At 37.3% G+C, this 21,848-nt stretch overlaps 1 protein-coding gene across 4 annotated transcripts in view; it reads right to left on the minus strand.

Annotated features, from left to right (window-relative positions):
- The window catches only part of LOC138324086 (transient receptor potential cation channel subfamily A member 1-like), a 44,293-nt gene extending 23,653 nt beyond the window's left edge, over nucleotides 1-20,640 (minus strand). Inside the window, exon 1 of one of the 4 annotated variants that reach the window (XM_069269132.1) lies at nucleotides 20,406-20,640. In XM_069269132.1, coding sequence (XP_069125233.1) covers nucleotides 20,406-20,555 — 150 coding nt within the window. In that variant the 5' untranslated portion in view covers nucleotides 20,556-20,640. Of the gene's footprint in view, nucleotides 1-1,377; nucleotides 1,511-5,153; nucleotides 5,217-6,633; nucleotides 7,455-20,405 lie in introns of those variants that run through there. The other 3 variants (XM_069269133.1, XM_069269135.1, XM_069269134.1) reach the window with 3 other exon arrangements.
- Nucleotides 20,641-21,848: the final 1,208 nt, after the last annotated feature.

Consider the following 21,848-nt stretch of genomic DNA (forward strand, 5'->3'; position numbering starts at 1 on the left):
TATTGGCGAATCAAAAATAACAATAACTATAGCACGGAAAAACCGACGGGATTTTCGCTACCCAACTGGCATTAATTACACAAGTCACCGCACTGAATGAACTTACAAGAAATGAAAAAAATCTGTAAAGACCTTACTACAATTCCTGAAAAATAGCGATTTCTTATCAAACAATATCATCACAAGAAAAGTTATTTAACATCTATTAAATAACTTTTCTTGTGATGATATTGTTTGATAAGAAATCGCTATTTTTCAGGAATTGTAGTTACGACACTAAACAAATGCAAGAGTTCCTGCGTAATATATGTGAACATTGAATATTCATTTCGCTGTTTTGCCGTCAGGCGCAGTGAAAGTCAACTAATGTGCGGTAAATGGGACGACGGCGGAAACATAATACGACCTGCACTTTGAAAATTAACATATAATTTATTTAAATTAAATTGTTCAGAAGATAATAAGTGTAGTATTACTGTTCTGCCAAATTTTTGTAACACTACAAAATTATCTCATTTTTTTTCATTTGAAAAATTGAAACTCATTTCGTAATGGTAATGGGCCTCTAAGCAACGTACCATGTAAATAGCCAATTTTGGCATACATGTTAAATCCTAAAAGTGTTTTATCAGTAATTCATGTTAGTTTGTTGCAGAATTTTAAACCTTGTACACCTTATTACTTTTGACCTCCTAAAATTGTCATCAAATAATAATTAATTAATAATTTTCTAAACACTTCACTGTTCAAAGGCCAAATATCATATTTCATGATAACGATGTTGCTATTATATGCCTTCATAGATAAGCTTAATTATTTCCTTCGTTTTGTTTTATTTTTAATGCATGAGACATCGTTATGAAAAAGCAAATATAAGGCAAAAATGACCTATTTATTACAGATAAATAACTACTGATAAAATAAATTTCGTTAATAATAAGATGTCGTTATTTACCTCATGGCCGCTGGATAGAAAAAAACGACAGAAAATTAAGATTGCATAATCCCTTCGTTTCATTCCTCTGATTAGTGACACAGTGAGCTATATTGTAAATGTGTTCAAATGTATGATGCTTTAATTTAATGCCCAACTTGTACCCATTAGGAAATGAAAAATGCAAAAAGCAAAAAAAAAAAAAAAAACTCTTAAATACTAATGGTGAATCTAATCACTTTTATTGACTTAGCCTTAATGGCTATTTATCATGTAACTCCAATTCAGTGAACAACAGATTCCATAATAAGACGGCCTAAACCATTGATTTGGTAGCTTGACATGTATCGTATTGCGTGAAAATCTTTGACATTTTCCATCTGTATGACTCTTTGTTGACATAATTCCATTATCAATTTATAATTAACGATTGAAAGCCTTACCTGACATCGGTCCATCAACGGTTTTGAAAAATCAAGATTTTCCAATCATTGCTTGTCCCCAAAAACAACACAGCATTACATTAATATGTCTATTAATGTAAAATATAGCATACTGTCTAGTCTCTGTTTAATACGCTGGCAAACAATTCGACAAATGTAGACAATACAATGTACAATCGTGACCGTCATAGTTGACTGAATACGACTTAAATTGCCATATTTGGTGTAACCTGATCAAGAAGTCACCTTAAGGTTAACTTTTAATCCTCTTATAAAACAATGATATTTCGGTTTGTTCTAGATATAGGACCTACTAGATAAGCGTTGTGGGCAGAGAGATAGATTAAATATAATAGTCCAGCTATTTCAGTGATAATCTATTTACGATATTACTTCTGCTGTGGAAAACCGGCCGCCTAGTAGGGGATCCCGGAGAAGTCCCCAGGAAAACGGCAGGTCGACAAATTTGGCCATGTGAGTTAGAGGCAGTACTCTTGAAACGTATGGTTGCAGTTCATGCCAGTCAGTTAATATAATGTCATATTCGCAAACGATCTTCAATATATTATAAATGGAGAGACACTACGAAATCCTCAATCTCCACACAGTATAATATAAGACCAGTACTGCGGAAACCCTATAATGTAGTTCGATAAATTATGGTGACGAAAATGTTGGATTCATATGTGTATTGTGAAGATTGTGTACATATTAATTAAGTTTTTATCTTACTTTCAAAATTTTGCTATCAGGAAAATGTTTAAAATTTAAATACATTTATAAATCATGTAAATAATTTGCTCATTTTGTTTTGTTTTGCATACACGATTAACTGTCTAATAAGACCCTTTAACACTTACTACCCATGTAGTGTATAACAGCTGGCAAGAACAGATTTTGTTTTCCAAATGTTCATTAATCGGTGTATCGACTATCTAGGATTCAATATCCCTCTAAAATCGACATCAGCAACTTTGGACTTCAGTTTCCGTAGGACGGAAAATATGTCTTAATGTTCACTAATCGAGGTATCTAAGTTTCAATATCGCTCTAAAATCACCAATTTCGAATTTCACCTTTATTTCACTCGAATTAATTTATATATCTATTTTTTATATATATAAATTTAACAAAAAGCGAAGCAATTATGATGAGAGTAAACTCAGATTTGTATGTTACATCCAAAAGAACATAAAAATGTATTCAAGTTAATTCTTGTAATTTATTCTTTTTAGTACATGTAGTTCCACTCTTTTCAATAAGACGCTGTCGTATCAACCAATCAAATGCGACGTTATAAACTGCTATGTCATTTTTTACGTTATGAGCTGATAACATTGTTTTTTACCAATGAAAGTGCTTGTTACAGACAAGATTGAATGATTATCATATATCTATGTTTACATCGAATATTGATAATTCGACAGAGAATAATACTTTAAACAGAATCAAAGTAAAAGCATCAATATTTCAGAATGTTAACTGCAAAAATTAATGTGATAGAATCTTTCCGGATATAAACCTGTCGATGTCAGGTCAGCCATATCGGTGTATGAAGTGAAGCGTAAAATCTTTATCTTAAAACAAAGAATCTCGGAAATAAACCAATCAGTGTCAGGCCACCCATGTCGGTATATAAGTGAAGCCAAGTGTAAAATTAATTTCTACCTTAAAACACAGATCGATAGTGTTGGACGTCCCTAATCAATGAAGTGTGAATGTAGCCCTAAGCCTAATAGTATCAAACATCTTAATTTCATTATTAAGGCGTGGTAATTGACATATTGATATGCTAACTTCATAATCGCATTTCGTACAAGGTTTGGGATGTTTATGTCCACAATATATTTCATTGTTGATCTCGAAAATTTTACTGGCTTATGATTCGAGATATCCACAAGATTTGAGGTACCACCTTGCTAAATGCAGTATTATTTCAATGTTTACGAAGCTGTTCAAATATTTCATGGCCGCGTTGGCCGCATGCTTAACATTTCCCGATAAATCACCACAAACTCTCAATCTTTTGGTCACGAGTTCGAAACCAAATTGGGGCATTAGCCAGCACCACCTTCTTATATGAACCTAATGCTTTCAACTACCACTTGACTACGAATCATACCACAGCATAAAAAGTCAAAATATAACACGTACTAGTATAAGAGATATTGGAAATTCCTTCATTACCTCTGCTGACAGGAAAGTGACTTTCACTTTATAGGCATTTTCATTGTCCAACTATGTTTACGAATATTATTTAATCACAATATATTTTGCAAAGATATTACGTTTAAACATTATATTTTGGTTTTATATTACCTGGTTTTTTTTCGATTGAGGTATTGTCATTATGAAAATAACTTAAAAGTTTACGCAAGCTTTTTTCTTCTCTCTTTTAAGTTATAAAATCTTAACCGGAAGAGTATTTTTTTGTCAATTATCAAATATCGAAAACATGTCTACACCAGTTGTTATATCTTAACTACAGTTAAATTGTGTGGCCTCTTCTTTGATAAAACCGAATAAAAACCAAATATGGGTAGTTGAAGTTATATACTTTGCATGTGTTTTCAGCTAAGTATACAGACTATTTCAAACATAAGGGAATGTGTGTTGACTACTAGTAACTTGGCGAGTAATTAGTCGGTTAACATTGGAATCATTAACATGAGTTGATATAAAAAAACTAGGTATCTACAGGATTGCATGATGGATCTCTCTTAGATTGAATGTTAATAAATGACATTTTCTGACAGACATGCTATGAGTAAATAATGATATTGATAAGATTCATATGTTTACGGGTGTTAAGCGTTACAAATTACCATAAACGTATTGACTTTCACGTAAAATGGTTAAATCATCCCCTAATTGATGTCACCTCCCAGGGACAAACGCGTTCAATCCATTGAGAATGTTGATTCAATTGGTAGAAGAAGAATAAAGATTGCATTTTGCGGTTGTTAAATTACTATCACAAAATTTTGAATATGTCTAATGTCAATCACAAAGAACGAAATATAAACTGTTTGTATTACTCCGTAATGCGATTTCGTTGTTGAAAATGTAATGGATGAAATTGTCATCTTCTTACATTACAAAACCAACATAATCAATTAAATACCATATTTTTTAGGAAACTTCCGATACAGAAGTGGATAAAATCAATCATAACTATTGTGTAATATTTTAGTTAAATGTCATTTTCTTAAATACTGATTAGCACCTAACAAAGATGTTCTGACAATGGGACTAATTTACGTACCTCGTGATACCCGATAACGTTTGTGCAGGACGATTGTTTCTATTGGTGACGGAATGACAATAAAAGATGAAATCCCGCGCTGGAATATTTCAGTCCAATGTCATTTCCTAAAATTCTGCCTAGCGCCTTACGTTCTGACAATGAGACTATTCCATGTATTATGTGATACCGTTTGTTATATGCTATTGTTTCTAATAGTGATGGAAGGACACTAAAAGAAGATATACTAAGGAAACATCATTTTGTGGGGATATTACAAAGAGTTATGTTCTGTCATCACTGGAGATACTCATCTTGGTACATGAATTTGTTCCATTTCACACAGTAGTCAGACAAGAGCTTATTTATATTGTATTACTTATATCTATAATCAATGATAGAGTAAGCTAAAACAGACTATATTTAGCTGAAACATATATCGATATATGTATAATACAAAATAAAGACTATTTGGAAATTGGAAAACAAACCTTGAAGTTTATATAAATTTCTTTCCCGGTACTGTACTTACTTAACCAGTATCTGAATCTCATCAATGGCAATCCTAACTGTTGACTTGGTTCATGAAACAAGTTGAAATCAAACAAATATTACATGTACTATTTAAAGACATTGAACGGCGGATAATAGCAAATATATCTACATACATGTGAATGCTCTGATAAGTGACTGTGCACATATCACCATTTAAAGCATTCACACATATGATTAAGTGTTACATATTGGATTTGTGTTGGTTAAATATACCAACAAGAAGTTATTGAAAATTCCTAAACAATCACAAGCAAATATCCCACGGAGAATAAAATACACCAGGGGTGTTTCTATTATTTAGTATTACTTATTGATGGTCAATAGGTTTAAATGGTACGAGCCAGATTCATTAATTCACTTTTTGAAGAGTGTCAGTTCGACTCTATCATAAAAGGCCTAAGAATGACAAGTGTGGTTACCGACAATGAGTAATGCATAACGCCTGACAATGAAAGAGTGTCGTTTTGTACGCCAAATATCACATTCTGGTATATGATTATGATTCTGCCGTTAAAGTGAACAGTCGGGCAAGGATGGCTAAAGTCGGTAAAAATGGTGTGAATGTATCCAGCATAATTTCCTATGAAATGGAAAAATAAAATCTCTCGCCAAAATCTGTCTGCGTACGAAGAAATTAATTTAAAGTATAGGAATCCTAAAACGTCCTCCCGGCTGACTATGTCCGTGGTTACATTTACACGCAGCCTCGCTTTCAATGCTTTCAACTTTCCTTTACTTTTATGGTCAGAACTGGGAAACGTAAGCAGAACTTGGCCGTCGTATTAATATGTGAGAACTTTTGGAAGGCCAATGAACGCATTTAGACTGGTTTTCTTTGCCCGACTATTCACTTTAAGGTTCAACCTAAGGCTATATTGTGTACGCTGATTTCATTGATTTAATAACGAAGTGATAAAATTAATGAATGTAGGCATTAGACTAACATTTAATGTATGTGCATGAGGTGGTGGTGGTGGTAAGGTGATGGTTGTGATGATGACGATGATGGTGATAGTGATGGTAGTGATGGTGGTGGTAGTGGTGATGATGATGATGATGATGATGGTAATGGTGGTGATGGTGGTGATGGTGGTGGTGGTGGTGGTAGTGGTGATGATGATGATGATGATGATGGTAATGGTGATGGTGATGGTGGTGATGGTGGTGGTGGTGGTGGTAGTGATTATGATGATGATGATGATGATGATGATGATGATGATGATGATGATGGTAGTGATGGTGATGGTAGTGGTGATGATGATGAAGATAATGATGATGAAGATAATGATGATGATGATGATGGTGATGGTAGTGATGGTGGTGGTAGTGGTGATGATAATGATGGTGATGATATTGATGATGTTGATGAAATTACAAATGGTAAAATGACCATAACTGGACATTAAATTACTCTGATTAAATTGCCATAACCTTACACTAACTAAGCTATATCTTACCTCTTGTTGTGGCGGTCGTGTAGTTCTTCTACTGTTTTGATACATCCTACACTGTAAGTTAAACTCAAATAATTTCACGGAATATCAATTTCCACACCTGTGATTTCCTTGATCTACCTGGTTTATACTTCTCGAACACCTTTAAATTGTGACATTACATCTGCCGATGGAATCTGAAGCTTCAAAGAGTTCCAAATACACATTTTAATTATTAAACTCAGTCATAATGTTTCTCTCGGGTTGACGACAGTCGTGTCTGCTAATGATAGCCTAAATGGTAGATACCTTCCGGGACATCTCTTTCATTCTTCTCTTAGTTGATTAAATACCTGGTGGTCCGAGTGTAGTTGGATCCCTTGTGTCCAATAATTATTATAAGTTATTAATTTTCGCTCATCATCATGTTTGGAACCTGTACAAACATTCCGTTTCCCATCTGATTCCATTAATGTCAATTACAGATAGAACAGAGTAGTGAACCCTTGGGTAATGATACCTGACACAGTCGCCGGTATTGAATCTCCACTCATCACAGAACACGTTTTTACTGGAATGATTATTTGTTTGATGAATCTGCGATAACGGGATGGGACAATGTGCTTTGTACATATCTTTGTCTCTGTCAAGTGTAAACTGCGCCAATAGAACGACAAACATCAGGTGTCCTTACGTGACCACGCGCTACATCACATCCAATCACGATTTCCTAAGGCCTCGTGCTAGAGGCACATATCTTCTGCCTCATCCCAGAAGCCTAAATCGCCTTACTCGTCCTAGAAGCCTTTATGTCCTAACTTATCCTAAAGGCTACATCTCCTGCTTCGTCCTAGTGGTCTACATCTCCCTACGCTTCCTAGATATCTACATCGAAGTCGTCCTAGATTCCTACATCCCCTTACTCGTCCTAGAGTCCTACATCCCCTTACTTGTCCTAGAGTCCTACATCAGTTCGTACTAGAGCCTACATCAATTCGTCCTAGAGTCCTACATCAATTCGTACTAGAGGCCTACATCATCAATTTCGTCCTAGAGTCCTACATCTAGAGGCCTACATCAATCTGTCCTAGAGTCCTACATCAATTCGTACTAGAGGCCTACATCTAATTCCGAGAGCCTACATCAATTCGTACTAGAGGCCTACAGTCCTAATTCGTACTAGAGGCCTACATCAATTCGTCCTAGAGTCCTTCATCAATTCGTATCTAGAGCCTACACATCAAGTCCTTCATCAATTTCGTACTAGAGGCCTACACCAATTCGTCCTAGAGTCCTTCATCAATTCGAACTAGAGGCCTACATCTCAATTCGTCCTAGAGCCCTACATCAGTTCAGACTAAGGCCTGACGTCAATTCGTCCTAGAGCCCTACATCAATTCGTACTAGAGGCCTACACCAATTCGTCCTAGAGCCCCTACCCTACATCATTTCGTACTAGAGGCCTACACTAATTCGTCCCCCTATAGCCCTACATTCAATTCGTACAAGAGGCCTACCATAATTTCGTCCCTAGAGTCCTACATCAATTCGTCCCTAGAGTCCTACATCAATTCTTCGCTAGAGGGTCCTACATCAATTCGTCCTAGAGTCCTTCATCAATTCGTACTAGAGTCCTACACCAATTCGTCCTAGAGAGCCCTACATCCAGTTCGTACTAGAGCATACACAATACGTCCTAGAGCCCACATCAGTTTCGTACTAAGGCCTACATCAATTCGTCCCTAGAGTCCTTCAATCAATTCGTACTAGAGGCCTACATCAATTCGTCCTAGAGTCCTTTCAATCAATTCGTACTAGAGTCCTACATCAATTCGTCCTAGAGCCCTACAAGTCTCCTTACTCGTCCTAGAGTCCTTCATCAATTCGTACTAGAGGCCTACATCAATTCGTCCTAGAGCCCTACATCGTTTCGTACTAGAGGCCTACAACTCAATTCGTCCTAGACCCTACATCCTCCTTACATCGTCCTAGAGGGTCCTTCATCAATTCCGTACTAGAGGCCTACATCAATTTCGTCCTAGAGCCCTACATCAGTTTCGTATAGAGGCCTACATCAATTCGTCCCTAGAGTCCTTCATCAATTCGTTACTAGAGGCCTACATCAATTCGTCCCTAGAGTCCGTCCTCAATTCCGTACTAGAGGCCGTACATCAATTCCGTCCTAGAGCCCGTACATCAGTTCGTACTAGAGGACCTACAAACCATTTCCGTCATATAGCCCTACAGTCAGTTCGTACCTGAAGAGCTACATCAATTCGCAGTCCTAGAGCCTACATCAATCTAACTATGAGAAACCCAAAAACCCACCAAACATCCCCCAACGCCCTACATTAACTTCGTCCTAGATTCCTTCATCAATTCTATACTAGAGGCCTAACACACAATTCCGTCCCTAGATCCCTACTTCAGTTCGTAACAAGAGGCACTACATCAAGTCGTCCTAGAGTCCCTTCATCAATTCGTACTAGAGGCCTACATCAATTTCGTCCTAAGAGTCCCTTCATCAATTCGTACTAGATGCCTACATCCATTCGTCCTAGAGTGCCATACAGCAAACTTCTTACTATAGGCCTACACCAATTCGTCCTAGAGCACCTACATCAGTTCGTACTAGAGAGGCCTACACCAATATCGTCCAAGAGCCCTACATCCAATTCGTACTAGATGCCAATCATCCTATTCGACCATAGAGTCCTTTCATCAATTCGTACTAGAAAGGCCTACAACCAATTTCGTCCTAATGCCCGTACATCAGTTCGTACTAGAGCCTAACTCACCAATTCGTCCAAGAGTCCTACAGTCAATTCGTACTAGAAGTCCTACATTAATTCGTCCTCTAGGTCCTACATCAATTCGTCCTAGAGTCCTTACATCAATTCTTCCGAAGTCCCTACATCAGTTGCGTATCTAATGGCCCATCATGCAATTCGTAACTAGAGCCCAGCACGCAATTCGATCCTAAGCCCTACATCAGTATCGTAATAAGAGGCCTAACACAATCTCGACCTAGAGTCCTAGCATCATTTCGTACCAAGAGGCCTACATCAATGTCGTCCCTAGAGTCCTTCATCAAAATCGTACTAGAGGCCTACAACAATTCGTCCTAGAGGCCCTCACAATCACGTTACTAGAGTACTACAGAATGCGTCCTAGACACCTTACAATCTCCTTACTCGCCTAGAGTCCCTCATCAGTTCGTACTAAAGGCCTGACATGCAATTCGTCCCAACCCTACATCAGTTCGTCCTAGAGCCCCTACACCAGTATTACGTACTAGAGGCCTACTCCAATACAACCAATTCATAGGAGAGCCCTACATCCAGTTCGTACTAGAGGCCCTACACCAATTCTCCTAGAGCACTACATCAGTTCGTACTAGAGGCCCTACATCAAATCGTCCTAGAGTACCCTAATTCAATTCGTACTAGAAGGCCTACAACAAATCGTCCTAAGTCCCTTCATCAATTCAGAACGTAGAGGTCCTACACCTAATTCGTCCTAGGAGTCTACAATCAGTTCTTCACTAGAGGCCTACATCTACGTCAGAAGCCCATACATCAGTCTACTAGAGGTCCTACATTCCCCGCCAAATAGTTAACATTTTTTCGTCCTAAGATCCGATCATCAGTTCGAACATATAGGCCTATCACCAATTCGTCCCTAGAAGTCCCTACATCGATTTTAGCTGTACTAAGACCCTACACCAAGATCTTTCCCTCAGAGTCCTTCATCAGTTGCGTACGTAGATGCCTACATCAATTCGTCCTAGAGTCCTTACGAACAAAATCGTACTAGAGGCCTACATCAATTCTTCCTAGAGCCCTACATTCAGTTCGTTACTAAGTGCCTACACCAATTCGATCTAGATGCCCGTACATCAAGTTCGTACTAGAGGCCTAACATCAATTCCGTCCGTAGAGCCCTTCATCAATTCGTACATAGATGCCCTAACATCTATTCGTCCCAAGAGGTCCTTCGATCAGATTCGTGACAAGAGGCCGACATCAATTCGATCCTAGGAGTCCCTTACAATTCGTTACTAGAGGCCTACATCCAAGTCGTCCTCAGAGTCTCCTACATCAATTTCGTAACTAGAGTGCTTCACCAATTCTCCCTATAGAGCCCTACATCAGTATCGTAACTAGAGGGCCACGTTAATTCGGTCCCTAGGAGCCCTCATCAATTCGTACTATAGCTACACCAACTCGTCCTAGAGGTCCCCTACAACAGTTCGGTACTATAGGCCTACATCAATTCGTCCTAGAGCCCTACATCATTTTCGTACTTAGAGGGCCTACAGTCAAATTCGTCCTAGAGTTCCTGTCAACAATTCGTACTAGAGGCCGTACATCAATTCGTCCTTAGAGTCCTTCAAATCTATTCGTACTAGAGAGGGCCTACACAATTCGTCCTAGAGCCCTACATGCAGTTACGTTACTAGAAGTGCCAACACCAATTCCCGCTAGAGCCCAACATCAGTTCTGTTATCTAAAGGCCTACATCAATTCGTCCTAAGTGTCCCTTCTATCATAGTTCGTACAAGAGGCGCTACATCAAGTCGTCCTAGAGCACCTACTTCATCCAAATCGTACTAGAGGCCTACACCAAAATGTCGCCTAGATCCCTACATCAGTTCCGTACTAGAAGGCCAACAACCAATTCGTCCGCTAAGCCCTACATACATCTGTACTAGAGCTACATCCAATTCGTCCTAGAGGCCTACATCAATCGTCCTAGATCCTTCATCAATCGTACTTTAGAGTCCTAACACCAATTTCGTCCTAGATTCCTTCATCATTTTTCGTACTAAGATGCCCTACAGGCTCATTCTTCGCTTGAGCCCTACATCAGTTTACAGGACTAGAGGCCTACATCAGTTCGCCCGTAGAAGTCCCTATCCTCAATTCGTAGCTAGAGCGCGCTACAGTCATTCGTACCTAGATGCGCTTCAGTCAATTCGTAACTAAGAGGCCTTCACAATTCCGAAGTCCTAAGCCCTACATCTCAGTTTCGTACTAGAGGCCTTCACCATATTTTCGGGCCGTAGTCCTACAGCAGTTCGTAACTAGAGCCCCTACATTAATTCGTCCTAGAGTTCCCTTACATCCATTCGTACTATGAGTCCAACATCAATTCGAGTCCTAGAGTCCCTTCAATCAATTTCCGTACTAGAGACTACAGATCCAAATCGTCCTATAGTCCCTTCAACAGTTCGTTACAAGAGGCCCTACATCAATTCCGTCCTAGAGTCCTTCAGCAATTCCGTACTAAAATGCCTCCTTCACGATCGTCCTATAGTCCTTCAACAATTCGTACTAACGCCTACATCATTTCGTCCTAGAGCGCACTAACATCAATTCGTAACTAATAGCCTACACCAATTCGTCCCTAGGAGTCCTACAACAATTCCGTACTAGAGGCCTACATTAAAATTCTTCCTAGATTTCCTTCATCACATTCTGAACTGAGAGGGCCGACATCAATTCGTCCAAAGAGAGCCCTACTTCATACGTTACTAAGAGGCCAACACCAATTCCGTCCCCCTAGAGCCCTACATCAGTTCGAACTAGAGGCCTACAACCAATTCGTCCTATAGAGCCCCCTACACAGTTCGTTACTAGAGGCCTACTAACCAATCGTCCCTAAGAGTCCTTCAATGCCAAGTTCGTACTAAGGAGCCTACATTACAATCAATTCGTTCCATAATGCCCCTAACAATCAATTCGTGACTAGAGGTCCTACACCCAATTCGTCCTAGAGCCCCTACATCAATTTCGTTCGTACTGATAGAGGCCTACATCAATTCGTCCTAGAGACCCTTCAAACAATTCACGTACTAGAGGCCTACATTCAAGTAATCGTCCTAAGGTCCATCATCCAATTTCGTACTAGACAGGCCTACAACCAGATTCCGTCCTAAGGCCCTAACATCAATGTCCGAGTGTAATATAGGCCTACAATCAATTCGTCCTAGAGTGCACTACTTACATCAGTTCGTACTATGAGTCCACATCAAATTCGTTCCTAGATCCTTCATCAATTCGTACTAGAAAGCCTACATCAATTCCCGTCCTAAGAGTCTTCATCAATTCGTACTAGAGGCCTACACCAAAATCGTCCAAGAGCCCTACATCATCGTACTAGAGGCCTACACCATTCTCCCTAGAGTCCGTACATCAATATCGTACTAGATGCCTTACAATTAATTCGTGGCCTAGAGTCCTTCATCAATTCGTACTAGAGTCCTACACCAATTTCGTCCTAGTTAGCCCTACTACAGTTCGTACTATAGGCTACAACCAATTCTCCTAGAGGCCCTACAACAGATCGTGTACTAGAGGCCTACATCAATTCGTCCTAGAGTCCTTCATCAATTCGTACTAGAGGCCTACATCAATTCGTTAGAGTCCTTCATCAATTGTACTAGAGCCTACATCAATTTAAGCCACTACATGAATTCGTACTAGGAACAATTCGTCCTAGACTAATCATTAGAGGCCTACATCAATTCGTTAGAGTCCCTTCAATCAATTGTATAGAGGCCTACATCAATTCGTTAGAGGGCTACACCAAATAATCTAGTGCCCTACATCAGTTCGTACTAGAGGCCTAATCAATTCGTCTGAGATCCCTACATTGTTCGTACTGCCTACATCAATTCATCTGGAAGGCCTACAAAATGTCCTTCATCAATTCGTACTAGAGGCCTAATCAATTCGTCCTAGAGTAATTACATAAAGTCGACTAGAACACCAATTCGTCCTAGAGTCCTACATCAGTTTCGTACTAGATTCTAATCAATCCTAGAGGACCTATCATCAATTCGTACTATTTGTCAATTCGTACTAGAGGCCTACAATTCGTCCTAGAGACCCTACATCAGTTCGTACTATTGATTCGTCCTAGAGCCCTACAATCAGTTCGTACTAGAGGCCTACATCAATTCGTCCTAGAGTCCCTACATCAATTGTACTAGAGGCCTACATCAATTTCGTCCTAAGAGTCCTTCAATTCGTACTAGAGGCCTACATCAATTCGTCCTAGATTCATCATTCGTACATACTATTTCAATTGCCCTACATGATTAGTACTAAGACATCAATTCGTCCTAGAGTCCTTCATCAATTCGTACTAGATACATCAATTCGTCCTAGAGTCCCATCAATTCGTACTAGAGGCCTACACCAATTTTCTACTAGATAACACCAATTCGTCCTATAGCCCTACATGTACTTAATTCGTTAGAGTCCTTCATCAATCGTACTAGAGGCCTACATCAATTCGTCCTAGATGATCAATTCGTACTGAGGCCTACACATGATGCCCTACATCGATATCGATGGCCTACAAATTGTCCTATTGATATTGATCAATTCGTACTAGAGGCCTACAATCGTCCTAGATCAATTCGTACTAGAGGCCTACACAATCCTAGATGATGATAGAGGCCTACACCAATTGATGATCATCGATAGAGGCCTGATGAACGATCAGATTCCTGATCAATTGTACTAGATGGCCTACATCAATTTATGAATCCTTGATGATTCGTATCAATCAATTCGTGGCCCTACATTTTCGTACTGATGGCCTGACAATTCGTGTGATCAGTATCTAGAGGATTCGTCTAGAGCCCTGATTCGTTACTAACCAATTCGTCCTAGAGCCCTACATCATGTAACTAGAGGATACACATTACAATTCGATGTCCTATGAGCCCCTACATCAATTCGTATAGAGGCCTACATCAATTCGACTGAGATGATGATATAGATGATGAGTCCTTCAATTGATACATCAATTCGTCCTAGAGCCCCTACATCAATTCGTATAGAGGCCTACAATCCTAGAGTCCCTACATCAGTTTGTACTAGAGGCCTACATCAATCGATGATGAGTCCTACATTCGTCCTTACTACAGGCCTACACATTGTCCTAGAGTCAATCAATTCGAGTCCTTCTCAACGAGCCTACCATCGTCCTATGTCCTACAGTAGTTCGTATAGAGGCCTTAATCAATTCGTCCTAGAGCCCTACACATCAATTCGTCCTAATCGTACTTAGAGGCCTGACATGAATTCGTCCTAGAGTCCGATGATCAATTCGTACTAGAGGCCTACATCAATTCGATAGAGCCCCAATCCTATGAGTCTTCATCAATGATAGACGATGGCCTACATCAATTCGATGAGTCCTTCATCATGTACTAGAGGCCTAATCAATTCGTCTAGACCAATGATAGAGCCCTACATCAGTTCGTACTATGAATGATCCTTCATGATTCGTACTAGAGGCCTACATCAATTGAGAGTCCTGATCAATTTCGTACTAGTATAGATCAGTTCCTAGAACTATGTCAATTCGTCCTAGAGCCCTACATCATTCGTGATCCTACATCAAGTCCTAGAGTCCTTCCAATTCGTACTAGAGGCCTACATCATTCGTCCTAGATGGTCATCAATTCGTACTAGATACATGAATTCGATCCTAGAGCCCTACATAAGTTGATGTTATGATCAATGATGTATTTCATGATTGTACTAGAGGCCTACATCAAATGTCTAGAGATCCTTCATCAATTGATGATAGAGGCCTGATTCGTCTAGAGCCCATGATGATGATAGATGATGACCAATTCGTCCTAGAGCCCTACATGTTCGTACTAGAGGCCTACAATGATGAGTCCTTCATCGATACTATGAGGCCTACATCAATGATCTTGATCAATTCGTATAGAGGCCTACATGGTTCCTAGAGCCCCTACATATTCGTACTATAGATCATGATGAGATGATGATACCGTGATGACTAGAGAGGCCTATTAGAGCCCTACATTCAGTTTCGTACTATAGAGGGCCTACACCAATCGTCCTAGAGAGCCCTTACATACTAGAGGCCTAATTGATGAAGAGGTACACCAATCGTCTACATGATTCGAGGCCCTACATCAGTTGTTCGTCCTAGTGCCTACACCAATTCGTTCCTAGATGCCCTACATCAATCGTCGTCCTAGAGGCCTCCTAATTACATATATGAGGACGAATTCGACGATACATCAGTTTCGTACTAGAGGCCTACATTGATGTAGTCGTCCTAGAGCCTTGAGGCCTACATCAATTCGTAAGTTGTACTAGGCCTACACCAAATTCGTTCCTAGAGTCCTACATCAATTCGTCTAGAGTCCTACATTAATTCGTCTAGAGTCCTTCAATCAATTCGTACTAGAGGCCTACACCAATTCGTCCTAGAGCCCTACATCAATTCGTCCTAGTCCTAGAGTCCTACATCAGAGTCCTACAATTCGTACTTCGTCCTAGATCAATTCGTACTAGAGGCCTACATCTAAGTCGTCCTAGAGTCCTACAATCTCCTACTCTCTCTCTCTCGTCTCTCTACTCATAACATTTTATGCGAGCATTTTGTTTAAACAATAAAATCTTTACAAAATAATTCATTAAATCACTTGTTGTATTTGAACAGATATTAATCATTTGTAAATAATTTAATCACTCTCATTGTATTATGAACCGTGACAATATCTCGGAGCAATGTAATCATTTAAATGAATACCGACTTGGTAACTCGAACATGGAAAAAACTAAATCGAAAGTAATTAAATGAAGGCAAACATATTTTTAAGACAATTTAAACAGCGACATCTGATACTGCATAAGGGCATTAAGACCAGGTTCAGCGGCAGAATAAGCGTCCTTTTGTCCAAGTCAGTTCAACATCCTTCTGGTGTCATTGTCAGGTGATAAATTTAGCGTGTCAACAATTACACAAGTATGATTCACTTCATTTTAGGTAGAAGATGTCATAGATATCGTTTTCATAATCCTCATCATCATACATAGTTATTATGATTTTATGGATTTATGGCTTCAATTAAGTTTGGATGATAAATCTTAGATGATGATGATGATGATGATGATGATGATGATGATATGATGATGATGATGATGATATGATGATGATGATATGATGATGATGATGATGATGATGGATGATGATGATGATGATGATGATATGATGATGATGATGATGATATGATAATGATGAGATGATGATGATGATGATGATGATGATGATGATGATGTGATGATGATGATATGATGATGATGATGATGATGATGATGGTGATGATGATGTGATGATGATAATGATGATGATGATTATTATGATGATGGTGATGATGCTCATGAAAAGAATATAGCTTTAAACCAAATGGATAATAAAATGCTTTAGCAAAGCAATGCACACATGCAGTGGGCGTCATTTTTTGAGCATACTGTAAAAAAGTGTCACTCATTATCAAATCTATGTCATTACCAATTACATAACAATTCCGACTGATATATTTGACACGTTTAATTTCAATAGTGACCTTTATAAAGAAATAAGAATGAATTATTTCACTTTTATATTAGCGATATCTGAAATAATGTCTTAAATAGATATACTTTTAATCCATTATTTTTTTCACATTTATTAACAGTCATCAGCAAAAGGGGCAGGAATCAATTTGTTGAAAGAACACAAAACATATCTAGTGATTAAAAAATACTTCAACAACAGTTTCAACAAGGACTCGATGTGTATACCTTTGTAAAGTCGAATCCGGTCAAACAGGCGCTCCTTGTACATGCCATAGATACTAGTAAACATGATAGTGTTGGTTATTTGGTCACATAATTAAATGTGTACCGAACCCTGTGGGCTTGCTATATTGAAATGTACATTTATTGTGTATTTTCCCAAAATTGCAAACAACACAACAATTTACGACTCAACAGAAATACCTAATGTTAGAACTGATGCATGCACACTTTTTATCAACTTAATAAATAATTTTGTTCAAGTACATGTATACCTAAAAAGCGATATACATGTATAGGCATACAAACCATTACTAGTTTAAACAGGGTCTAAATCCTTAAATAAAACACGTAGTTTGATGTATCTTAACATTTAAACTTTAGAAAATCTATAAAACTTTAATATATAGCAATCAACAGAGTACGACTTCGAAAGGAAGTCTTAACATTTGAATCAACAACACACAGGATATATAGCGTTTCAGCGATAATGACAAGAATTTAAACTATAATATATTTATAAGCTATAATGTAATCAATAAAGCCAATAAATGTGTGGAAGTTGTGGTACCGAGACGACTGTCAACTACGTGTATAGAAAGCCAATCCACCCGAGACGTCATCGTAAGTGTAGATAAACATAAATGATTGCTGTTTATTTAGGGCTTAATGGTTGTTAATTGACACCTAAATAGCATTCAAGGAGCCATATTGTGTCCCTACAATGGTCTATCTGACCACCAAGTACCACAAGAAATCTCTGGTCTGATTGCAATTCTAAAATCCTTGTTGTACCACAAAATGTGTGACAAAACTCTGTTATGGAGAGTTATTTTTGTAGTATCATAACAACGTTGATTTCATTTGGTCATAGTTAAAGTTTGGTCACGTGGATGAAGTTACGAAAATGGTTGAATTACACAATCAGTTAACTATTACCAAAGCAAGTACGTGTATACCTATATAGACGGTTCATTATGGCAAGCTCAATTTTCGTTTATGTTTGTAACAGCATTTTAATTAGATTGAACAAAAGTATTTCACTAATTCACAAATGAGAATTTTTTTCAATAAATATTTTGCTTGAACTTTAAGTTAAATAAACACATCTCCTGTAGGTGCCTTTCATCATATGGAACCTTTTAGTAAGAATTCTCATTTAATATTAAGATTTAATATTATCTTATAATCTCCAAAACCGATCTCAAAACGAAACCAGGTGTGTTTCTATTGAAGTTTCAATTAACTTTAAAGACATGTCGATGGAAATTTTTCATCTTTTATTGACAAAATTTTAGTGTTTAACTTGAATAACAAGCTAAGTTTTAATTAAATGACAGGCAAAATTAAGGTAATTTTTTTTCGTATGTTATTATGATTTCAATATGTTTACACATATTTTGATGTAATAATACATTGTATATATAATGCAAATACGTTGAAAACCATCACTGCTTGAAGCATCTGAACGCGCTAATTCTATTTCTACTACAATATAAAACAAAGCTCTGTCTTGCATTCAATTTGTAATATTAAACGTCATCTATATTGAATGTCATCTGTCAAACAAAAAGTGGTGTTTTAAAATGCGCTTAATGAAAAATATATCTATGAATTTGTACGAAATTTTAACAGAAACTTCCAGAATATCTCAGATATTCGGTAGGATAAAAATGTTACTCCAAACTCTAATTGAAATCCGTGGCAGGCGTACAGGACATAGTCACATCTTATATAATTTAGTAATTAAGACAGATTGGCCTACTTTAGTGCAGTTGTGTACAGAACAGAACTGTCTCACGTTCAAGTGTTTTATAAATAATCTGTATTCACAGACACACAAAATCGAACGGTCAAATGTAAATATTGACTCAATACATGGAATCTATTAAACCTATTACTCTCAGAATCATGAAAACATCCAAGAATTGCACCTCATCAACCATTAGGTAATGTAAATGACGGAATCAAATAATTTTAAAAACAAATATCAATTATTCTAAAACACTAAAACCCTGAATGTCATTGGAATATAAGCAGACATCAATACGTTATTTTTAAAGGCCCACTACCTTTTTATGAATAGTTTGTTTTTTAAACAATGATGTCATAAGAAAACTGACATCGTTGGCCTGAGATGATGTTACAGCACAAATACTAGATTTCCTGCGTGATCTATAACAGTGAAGATTAATTTCGCTGTTTTGCCTTCTGACGCAGTGACTAACACGCAGTAATTAGGCGGGAAATACAGTTTTATAAGGCGACCCGCGTTATGAAAATTAACATTTAAATTATTTTGATTAAATTGTTCAAAAGGTGATGATATGTGTGGTATAACCGGAGAGTTAATAACTTTTGCGACTCTAGAAAAATCATTTAATTATTTCGTTTTACATTCCCATTAGAAAAAAATTTAAATGCCGTTTTGGAAAGGTAGTGTGCCTTTAATTACGGGGAATTGCACTGACACAGACAAAATGAAATATAAGCGGGATCTCTGGATATTGACGGTAAACGGTTCAATATGTTCTAACTTAAATGCTTTGTTGACAACGACACAATAGCAAACAAGTATTTCCCAATCGCAAACAAACAGCTATGTAATAACAAATCATGTCAACCAGATTATAGAAGTATATGTATGGTATATGTTAGTATATGTACTAAGATGAAATCAGGTCATCACAGTAGAATGTGAATTTTGACCTACAATATACTTGTCAGTAGCCTGTTAGAAATCAAGAGAACATCATTTTTCCCATTTGTGATGAATATCTATACATCAAAATGTGTTAATGAATATTATATTTACTCTAAACCAACTTATTTTTCGCGCGCGATAAAATTTCGCGAATTTTACGACTGAAAAAAACATCGCGAAAATTTATTACTGCGAAAATGTTCTGACAGGCAAAGTAGAACCAAATAACACTTAATGCCCTTTAAGTGTTTCAAGCCTATACGTATGAGTCCAGATCGCGAAAATAAGTCGCCCCGTAAAATAGTCGTTATGCGTAAAAACGCGTAGTTATAATTAAGTGCCCTCGAAAATTGGTTGGTTTACAGTTCATAGTTTACAAATATTGTGGACATTTTATCATATTTGAATTAGTTAAGTTTTTATATTGGCACAATATTGTACAACATTAGCACACCTTGATGTTGAAAATTTACCTGCTGACGAAACCAGAGGAGACTGTCACATGCACTATCACGTGTCTGTAAATCAAATCCCTTAGTGTAGATACACACTATTAGGACGACAGATTCAATAAACAACCACAGGAAATGTTTCACTATGAAGTCATGGCCATTATAACGCATTCAATAGCATCTCGAGTTCGAACTTCAATAACGATGTTCAAATCCAATACACATCCATTAGCAATGTTGGGACTGGACTCGTTGAGGTCCGTGTACAGACTGAACATTTTCGTTGAAGGAGGTTTTTTTAAAGGTCTACTGAATGTAGTTCAGTCCTATCCATTATCGTTTAATATTGGTCTCGTGAGGGCACGCCCAGGTGTTTCGTTTTACTTGTAGAAATTAATGAAGACATAGATTTAGAAAGTAAACAAAACGTCAATACAGTTTTAATGACGTTTCTGTGTCATGATTGGGGACGTCAAATTATTAGGTCACATAGATATACATGCTTTTTGTATTCAGATAATTATATTTTGGTTTTCAACAGTGTATAATAATTAACAAAGATTCAACATAATTTGACTGATGTTTATGTGTCGTCGAATCATGGGGCACAAACATGCTTTTCAATATTCAGATAATTTTTTATGCAGCATTTTTGGTTTTCAAAAGTGTGAAGTAATTGACAAAGCGTCACCATAATTTGACTGATGTTTCTGTAACATGATTCGGGATGTCAAATTGTTAGGTCCACAAACATGCTTTTTTGATATTCAGATAAATGATATTTTGGTTTTTTAAAATGTACATGTAATATCATTTTAAAGCCATATTTACCTAATTTAAATGTCGTCAAAACAATGGATTACTGGTTATTCGCTATGTAAATACAATAGGATCACCGTTCCAATTGTCTCCAAAATTAAAATTATCTGTAACTGTTCCCTGAAGCTATTTATCAAATGTTCACATGTGTCGTGTAGTTATACCCTGCATTGTTTAGTAATTTGTTTATTTTTCAATTGTTTTATTTTTTCCAATAACAGCAATTCAATATATAAAGACATGATATTTTTTATTGGTTACCCTCGCACATCTTATCCTTCAAATCCCTTTTTCATCATCATCATCATATCATCATCACCATCATCATCATCATCATCATCATCATCATCATCATCATCATCATCATCATCATCATCATCATCATCATCATCACCATGATTGTTATTCAGAATGAACATTAAAATGTTTTGTCCTTACATGTATATATTTATTTACATTGCTGCTATTAGAAAAGTTAAAACAATTACAAAGATATATATTATATTTAGTAGTAACATATATATTAGTAAACAATGCAGAATACATATGCTGTCTGTATTTGAGCTTTTAACAACAAGAACTGTTTGTTTACTGATTTATAGATAGACATCATACTCTAGTTTCAAACAGTACATCCATTAATCC

The sequence above is a fragment of the Argopecten irradians genome, chromosome 5 (assembly GCF_041381155.1).
Source record: "Argopecten irradians isolate NY chromosome 5, Ai_NY, whole genome shotgun sequence".
Lineage (NCBI taxonomy): Eukaryota > Metazoa > Mollusca > Bivalvia > Pectinida > Pectinidae > Argopecten > Argopecten irradians.